This window comes from Benincasa hispida, unplaced genomic scaffold (assembly GCF_027475165.1).
Source record: "Benincasa hispida cultivar pf3 unplaced genomic scaffold, pf3_genome.v1.1 HicScf15, whole genome shotgun sequence".
Taxonomy (NCBI): domain Eukaryota; kingdom Viridiplantae; phylum Streptophyta; class Magnoliopsida; order Cucurbitales; family Cucurbitaceae; genus Benincasa; species Benincasa hispida.
This window is the reverse complement of record NW_028325853.1, coordinates 42,951-51,988: the sequence shown is the minus strand read 5'-3', so window position 1 is coordinate 51,988 and position 9,038 is coordinate 42,951. Positions and strand designations below refer to the sequence as shown.

Here is a 9,038-nt window from a genome sequence, read left to right as displayed (position 1 = left end):
ATGGACTCTTACCATCCGTTTGGATTTAAGAAAGTTTTAAGCAATGATTTTAAATCCTATAATTTGAAATCTGAAAAATGATTTTAAATCAATTCATTTGTTTGGAATGAGAAATATTTGAAATGAATGTATTTAAAATTTTGTTGGATGGTAAATGAAAAAGAAAAGAAAGTTATGAATTTACTAATATAAGCTTTTAACTATGATGTGTTAATTGAAAATTAAAATTTGATAAGATTAATTAAGTAATTTACTTTCAAATCCTATAAAATCTTGCAAAATTCGAACATTTTAGTTTTTTTCAAGTAAAACAAGATTTTAAATCCCTTTTGATTTAAAAATAATTATATTATTCCAAACGATGAAATTTATTTGAATTCCATCAAATTATGAATTGAAACTCTAAATATTATGAGGTTCCAAACAAGCCATTAATCATCAAGAGTCTAAAAAGACAAATTTTTTAGAAAGTGTCCATTTTTCAAAAAAATAAAGTGGGATCATTTTTGTCAATTTCTCCCATATTGTATGATGTATCGGTTGAGAGAAATAGAGAGAGTAGCCCATAGATACTGGGAGGCCAAGCCAACCACCGGACGAGAAACCACTATTCAAAAAAAAAAAAAAAAAAAGGAAAAAAAGAAAAATGGCCGTCGACCGGCGGCCACGCGCTTGTCGCGTGAGATACCACGTGCTTCGTATTCCATGAATAACCGGCCAAAGGGATATCCCACGTGAACCCTCTCCGTTTGGGGAAATTCCCCCGCTGGCCAGCCAGCCAGCCAGCCCGCACCGCAGTCTTCCCGCTAGTCAGCGACCCCACCCCACGCCCCCGTTCTCCTCACCGCCCCCCCCTTTCTTTTGGGCCGAAGCCGTAGCCGAATCCGAGCCCTTCCGACACATTAACCAAAACCATGACCCAACCCCCTCCTTCCGGTTCCGGCCCGCTTCCTTTTCGGTTCCCTCCTATCCCTTATCCCTTTCCCATCCCCGGCGATATCATCGCCTCGACCGCTTCACTCGCTCCTCATCGCCGACGCTCTCTCTTTTATCTTCTCTTTCTATTCCCCTCCTTCCCCTTCCCCTCTCTTCTTCTCATTTCTCATGGGGGATCTCACCGATTCTCTCACCCCTTCCTCTGCTAACTCTCGCCAAGTTCCCATTCGTGAGGATTGCTGGAGCGAGGACGCTACCTCCACTCTCATCGACGCTTGGGGTCGCCGTTTTCTCGAGCTCAATCGTGGCAATCTCCGTCAGAAAGACTGGCAGGATGTTGCCGATTCTGTTAACTCTCTCCATGGTCTTACCAAGAAAACCCATCGTACCGATGTTCAGTGTAAGAACCGGATCGACACCGTTAAGAAGAAGTACAAGACCGAGAGGGCTAGGGTTTCTGCTTCCCACGGAAATTTTGTTTCCTCTTGGCCCTTTTATGCTCGTCTCGACGAACTCATTGGTCCTACTGTTTCTATGAAGAAACCCTCTTCTCCTCCTATGGCTCTTCCTTTGCCCTTTCGTAAGACGCCTCCCCCTTCCGCTGCTGCTACTCCCGCCGTCGTTGCTGTCTCTCAGAAGCGGACTGCTTCTGCCATGGACGATGGCTATTTCCGGAGGAATTACTCGGCTATGGCGGCCGCTGCTGCTGCCGCTGCATTGACGGAGGAAGAGGAGGACGACGAGGAGGAAGAGGAGGAGAGAGTGAGCGACGATGAGGAGGCGGAAGGGGAAGGCATTAGTCGGTTGGCAAGAGCGATTAAAAGGTTTGGGGAGGTGTATGAAAGAGTGGAGGCAGAGAAGGTGCGACAGATGGTGGAATTGGAGAAGCAGAGGATGCAATTTGCCAAGGATTTGGAAGTGCAGCGGATGCATATGTTTATGGAGACCCAGGTTCAGCTTGAGAGGATTAAGCGAGGGAAGAAATCAACTCCCAGTGGTAAGGCTAAAGGAGCTTTCTCCTCTTTTTGCCCATTGAATTGCTTTCAATTTTTGGACGAAGCTGAAGTTTGATCTCTTACAGCTTCGAACATTTTTTTTTTGAGCGTGTTCTGTGCTGATTGTTCTGGTAGATTTATTTGGTGTGATCGATTGCTAGGATATCGTGGTTTTTGATCTCTGGGATAGAATGATTTCCCAAGATTTTCTAGAATTTTGAAATAAAGAACTAATTTAACTTGGTGTGGTCATATATCAATCTTCTATTAAAAATATTTGTAAACTTTTTATGTTCCTTTTCTTTCTAGGGAATCCTCCAAATAAAGTCATTTCTATTATTTCTTATTCTAAAGACGATAAAAGATTTAAAACCATTTACCATAACTTCGTAGCTTTCTTGATTCCGAAATGAGGGTTACTTAGATATAAGCATTTTCTAAATCACTAAAAGCAATCTTCGTCTTTCTTTGTGGTTGTATGTGCTTGTGGTTTCTAGAGTTGTATACAATTTGGTTGTATGTAATCAATGCTTTATAGTTTGCTTGTTTAGAGACTTGTAAATGGACCCACGGAATGATTCTTTATTTTTACTGGTGCTGCTGCTATGTAACTATAGTATCGAGCTTATATTTGGATATGGTTTGTGATCAAGTGGTATGGTCTTGTTTATAATGCATTGCTATATTATCAACTCTTAATGATTAAGAGAAATATGTGAAGCTCTAGAGATTTTGAAGATTTAGAAGTTTTCTTGGACAACTAAGGCCTTGTTTGATAACTTTTTGGTTTTTGTCTTTTGAAAATTAAGCTTGTATAGATACTACTTTTACCTATTAGTTTCTTTGTTTTTTCATTCCCTTTCTACCAATCTTTTGGAAAACCAAGCAATGATTTGAAAACTAAAAAAAAGGTAGTTTTTAAAAGCGTTTTTATTTTTATTTTTATTTTTTGGTTTTTGAATAAGAATTCAATTGTCTTTAAGAAAAGGGAAAACCATGATCTGGGCACAAATTATAGCTTTATTTGAGTGATTAACTAATTGTACACTATGGTCAATTTTACACGTAACTATGTCTCATTTATAACCTTGCAATTAGTGATCACTCTGAATGGTAATTTATCTTGCATCACTTTTCTTGGAGAGGATTGGGTCCCTGATTTGCAAGGTTGTTTTACATATTAAAGATAAAAAGAATTGCAGCTCTTCAGGTTTGAGGTGATCATGTTTTGGTATGTCTCATCTTTGAACATTGAAAATTTGAATTGCAGAAAGAATCAGAGCATAAGATGGGAGAAGAAGTGTGTTAAGTTGAGTATAATCATTGTATAGTTTAATAGCATGAAGATACGTTCATAGGTACGATGTTGGTTATGGAGGAGTTGTACATAACTGGAAATTGGAAAGAAAAAGGAATCCAATTGCGTTTGAACCCCCAATTGTTACTTGTTAGTGATAAAAAGAAAAAAAAAAATATCTTCTTGAAAATTAGAATTATGTATTTCTGTATACCTTATATCCAGAATAGGGTGTTGGGGAGGGATCCAATTTGAAAGGGAGAGAGTTATAGCCTGAAAAAACTTCTGCGGGCAGATATCTTTTGACAATTTAATATACCCATTCTTCAATAATCCTGAATAGACTCTCACAGGTATTCTTTCTGTGTTTTTCTTAAAAGGAAACAAAGCTTTTCATTACAAGGAAACCAAGTGTTCCAAACATTGGAGTATATGACTGATCCTAAGTATCAGAAACTTGGCCAAGTGAAGCCAAGTTCTGCTTTATTTTATATGGGCAAACTGCTGTTAGTCATTAGATAGTAGTGTTAAGTCCATACATCATCACTCTTTGTGAAATGTTGGTTGAACTTAGGCTTTACTTTCCCTGCTGCGGTACCTCCCATGATCAAGGGGCAGTCTTGAAGATTTTAGATTTGGAAATTTGCACAATGACCTTTTGAGCTTAGATTACTGGACTATCTCCTAAAGGCTATTTTAGTTTTTTGATTCATTTTTTTAATTGGCTATTTTCTCCCAGGACTAGAAAATTTGTTCTCAAGTTTCAATGTTGCTTCTAGCATGATTATGTTTGGGCTTGGAATGTTTGCGGAGGATGTCTCCAAGGTCTTGGACGCAAGCCTGTAGGTGGAAAGCTTGAGGAAAAACTTGGAGTGCGTGATGTCTTCCTGTAGATTAATGACAGTGGGGTTGGCCCTAACTGATATAATTGGTGTCAAAAGGAAAAAAAAGAAAGAGGGTACTGAAAGGATGATTCCTTCCTCAAGATTATACTATTGGATCATGTAGTTTTGTATCAGTTATTTTTATCTGTAGATTATGAAACCAGCTCTCTGCTTCATTAATGATGTCACGTGCCATACTCCCACTCCAATTTTGTTTTGTGGTCTACTTTGGTTTAACTTATGTAATTCAGGTTCTTAAAAGAAAAGGGTCTATACGCGTGGTTGACCGCTTCTTCTATTTGTCATTCTGTTTTTGCATCTTGATCCGTGATCAGGGCTTTAGTTCTTCTTTTGAGTTTTGAAAATATCCGGAAAGATTCTTTCTCTGAGGGCGTTGTGCGCCGGATCCGCAATGAAGAATGATTTGCTCGGGAAAAAATTTTGTGCTTATGTGGATGGGTCGCTTCAATTTCCCAAGACTCGAGACATAGAAAGCAAGATAACCCTTTCTTCCCTTGCTCTAAGCATCTATTGTATGAAATACTACGATGTATCTAATTGGCCAATCCACATCCCAACCCAAAATGAAGACAAGAATCGTTCTTCATAAGTTTGATTTATTTATAGAATAGGAAGCTAAAGGAAGGGAAATCAACCGAGACCCCGTTAGTAGTGGCGAGCGAGAGCGGATTGGGGGTTTGAAGAAAAAAAAACACGAAGCTTCGTTCCTCAGCAAAGTGTGAACTTCTTTTTCACCAGGTTTCATTCGATTTGTTGTGGATTGGATGTCTTTCCTTTCTCTTCTCTTCAGTCTACAACAAACAAGTGGGAGAGGCAATCTGTTTCTTGAAAACCTCTTCTACTGTCAAGTTTGCAAATCATATTTCTGGAATACTACCTTTCTAATATACTTTGCCATATATTCTTGGGGACTGACATTCAAAGATGGCAAAACATGACCATTCATAATCAGTCGTCAAGCAGAAAAGGTGACCAATATTATGGGATAATAAGACATTTGTAGTTGCAATATTGTCTGTGTAACACAGTGCTCGGTTGTAGAACACTATTGTTGGTTTATTTGTTTATGCCCTTGTATTCTTTCGTTTTTATCTCTCAATTGAATTTTTTGAAGTGGCAAAGTTTGAAATGACTGATTCGTGGGCTGACATGAATTAGAACTTTGCAATACAGTGGTTGAAATTAAATGTTTGTTTTCCTTAGTAGTACAGTTCATGAAACTCAAAAAGACATTTCTTTGTCTGATGCAGATATCTAGAGGTAGCCGTTTGAGAAGGAATAACAGAAAAAACTTCATAAGGTACATACACATGGAAGCTGATATTCTCGAGTAGATGATAAACACTTCTAATTTTAAATTCACAAATGAGTTAGAATTTAATTTGTGAAGTTAGCCAAGGCCAACCCCCTTCCCCTCTCCTTGTATGGAAGTTAGGCGAACTGCTGTAATCAACTTTGAGATGTGAAGCTAATTTAAGACAACCTTTTAATCTTCTACTTGTGAGAATTAGCGTGGCGTACTTCAGCTTCTTATCTTAATGCCACGTTTCCAAAGATTTGGTTGGGAAAGCTATGTATGCATGTTAGTTTTCCGGTGAGTATGATAATGAAGTTTTCCATTTCTTCTCGTGTGGTGTAATTGTCAGTGCTCTTGTTTCAATGAACAAATTGAAAAATGTGATAATTTATGACAAGGTGTGTGTTCATTTTTTTGGTACATACTTGCATGGCACGTTTTGTCTAGAATACAAAAAAAAAAATGTGGTCTTTGTTCATTATGTTGTCAGGTGTGGATGTAATTAAGATTGTTGCATTTATTTATAGTGATGAATACGGGTATCGAAGAAAGAAAAAGGAATGCAGCAAGAACTTGGTGGAACGAGCTCTTTGTAAATTGGTGGAGAGTAGAGGAGAGGGATAAAATGTCTGCAAAAAATGCTATACTAACCGTCGATGTTGTATATAATGTTTAACTTGTTTAAAAAATACGGAAAATATTTATTTATTAATTTAATAATAATGGTTTCACTATTTTCATGCATTTTCATCAATCACAAAGGGAAAATAAATAAATAAATAAATAATATAAAATTTAATTTTACATAAAAGCTTATTATGTGAAAATTTGTGATTAGACATTTTGGCATGATGTAGTTGAACATTTTAAAAATAACAAAGGCAAATCACTCAGGCAGAAAACAACCAAAACCACCATCTTCTTCAGAGATGGAAGAAGAGGTCACAATCGCAAAGGAAATCCGGAAACTCCATTGCTGAAGGAGGTAAGGCGATGGCAACACCAAATAACTGACCTGACATGGGACTCCACAAACAGGGAACTAATCTCATTTAATGAAACTAGTCAACTCAGAAATATCACCACCCACTCGGTTACAAGCATTCATGAGATTATAACAATCAGACGGGTGAGGGAACCAAAAGTACAAACCCATGATATGAGGCTTGGAAGGCCTTCAACCACAACAAGAGCTTCAGGGATCTTGATATCCCATCTGTACTCAACCTTGCCACAACCATCAAACATCAAAGATCCGGAAGCGTCACGCCGATGCTTTCTACTAACTTAAAATTCCTCAAAATTATATCAAATCTTCAAAGGTGTAATTATTATCTAATATTAATTTTTTAGTTAATATGTCAAACATTTTCGTCGATTTTTTATGTACTTATAGGTTTCATTCAAATATTAAATAAGGAATTTGAACTTATGAAATGTTTATTTGTTAATTTGAAATAAATTTATGAATGTTTAATTTTTGAAAATATTTCATAAACATCATAAAATCTTGATCGTACTAGAAAAATTTAAATGATCAATATTGAATTGAAAGTCAGCATAGGGGAGGTTATTTCAAATTCATATTTAAATTTGGAATTATAATCAAACATGTCGCTTTATGAAAGATATGAATATAGATATCCAAAGAAAAAAACGATGATATATATATATTGAAAAATGATAGATTATTAATTAATGATACAATATAATACGAATTTAAATATTATCCTTTTGAAATAATGTGCCGTCTATAAAGGGCCCAAACTTGAAGCTTCTTGCTTGTTGACTAACACCATTTGAGTTGCCTTATCATTCATTGTTTGTATGATGTAATTGGGAAAATATCAATGTGTTAGCCCTCAAATTAATTACTGTGTCAATTTACACTTGTATAAGTGAGACTTATAATTTTAACAATTAGTCCTTTAAATATTTCTTAACGAATCAATATAGACTCTCAGCTAGACTTACAATTTCCTTTGCATCAATTCAATCATCTATTTTAGTAATCCAATATTTGAAGAAGTCTACACCTAATCGTGTAATAAATGAATCATGGATAATTTTCAAATGTAATCATAACAAAAGGTATAAATTGATTCAATTATAAAAAAAATTATATATTTTGCATGATAATTTTCAAATTATGTCTGAAGGAGGACGTTAATTGATACACATACGAAATTTTAATGTTTAAATTAATTCAATTATAAATTCATGGTCTAAATTGATATATACAACCTTCAAAGTATAGGGGTGTAAAATTAAAAATTTTCCAAAATTAAATCATAAAAAAGTTTTATAAGTTTTAGAGTATCTTTCTAATTATCATGTAAACTTGTACAAAATTTTATTTTTATTGTGAATTTTGAAACTTGTTCTAAGAAACATTTTTGAACTTTAAAATTGTTCACGAAAAAAGTATTTTTCATTGAAATAAAAGATTAAAACGGTCCTGAAACTGTCATGAGAAATTAAAAGGTATACCGTAATATTATTTATAAGTACATAAATTGTTTTACCACAAACAATATCATTTTGTTTAGGTAAATAGACAAACACATAAAGACACCCACTACTCCCTAACCATCTCATAAAAAATAAGAGAGAGAATACATGCTGGAAAAGCATCTTTCTAGACCAAAGAATAGCCTTGAGGGGAAGCTAAAACTGCAAAAGCATGAGCAACTTTGTTTTCCTCTCGAGGAGTATGACAAAAGCTCACAACATTTTCAAATAGTTTTTAACAAAAAGAATCTCCTCAATAACAATCTCAATCTGCGTTAAGGAGCGATCCTCTCTATTCAGAAGCTTAATAATCTCCAAAGCATCAGACTCAACCTCAATCGGGGGGTTTGAGCCTTTCCATTCCTGGCCCATCACCAAGATGCCCTTCAGCAATGCCTCAGCTTCAAGCATGCTGACACTCCAACCTTGAGTCTCAACTTTGCAGCCTCCAGTAAGAAAACAACTAGACAAATCACGAACCAGCCATCTTAAGCTTCCTCTACCTTTCTCAATCGACCAAGTTGCATCCACATTAAGTTTTCACTTTCCCACATCCGGTAACACCGAAAGACAAGAGAGAAGCCTTCGTTAAAGAGCCTTCAAACAGATGAGACTCGATCGTTAATGTGAGGGAGGATAAGCTCACACATCCCTTTTTGAAACACACCTCATTACATAGATTCTACAGGTTCTGAAGTATAATCAACACACAATCCCGTTCTTGGCTCGAACACACCAACCGTAGCAGATTCCAATAGTTCGAAGTGAAAGAACTGTGGAGTCCACTGCAGAAGCGAGAATTAAAGGGAAAAGTGTTAGAAATTCGACTTATCCTTGAAGAAAAAATTCTTCATGTAATTCATTCTCTTTGATCACGAACAAAGAACCAAGGATCCAAGATTTTGGAAACTCCCAATAGGTAATCCTCTGTATTCTCTGTAGGGGATGAGAATTATAGAAGGAGTGGGCTCTATGTATTTTGGGGAGAGGGAGATAAGTTGAGAGGGAGCTTTTTCTTATGAGAATTAGGCTTTCTTCAAGAGAGATTTTCTCTATTTTACTTTGTGAAAAAGATGAAGAACGTAAAAAAAAAAAAA

At 36.1% G+C, this 9,038-nt stretch overlaps 1 protein-coding gene across 2 annotated transcripts; it reads left to right on the top strand.

The window, feature by feature from the left end:
- The first annotated feature begins 511 nt into the window (after positions 1-511).
- LOC120083225 (trihelix transcription factor ENAP2-like) lies at positions 512-5,760 on the top strand. 2 transcript variants are annotated; one of them, XM_090309320.1, is made up of 2 exons: positions 512-1,933; positions 5,384-5,760. In XM_090309320.1, exons 1-2 carry the CDS (start codon positions 1,105-1,107, stop codon positions 5,389-5,391), a joined length of 837 nt encoding a protein of 278 aa, XP_090165446.1. In that variant the 5' UTR covers positions 512-1,104; the 3' UTR covers positions 5,392-5,760. The 2 variants fall into 2 exon arrangements, with proteins under 2 accessions (XP_090165446.1, XP_038894814.2); XM_039038886.2 differs by lacking the exon at positions 5,384-5,760 and adding an exon at positions 3,968-5,262 and having other exon boundaries at positions 581-1,933.
- Positions 5,761-9,038: the final 3,278 nt, after the last annotated feature.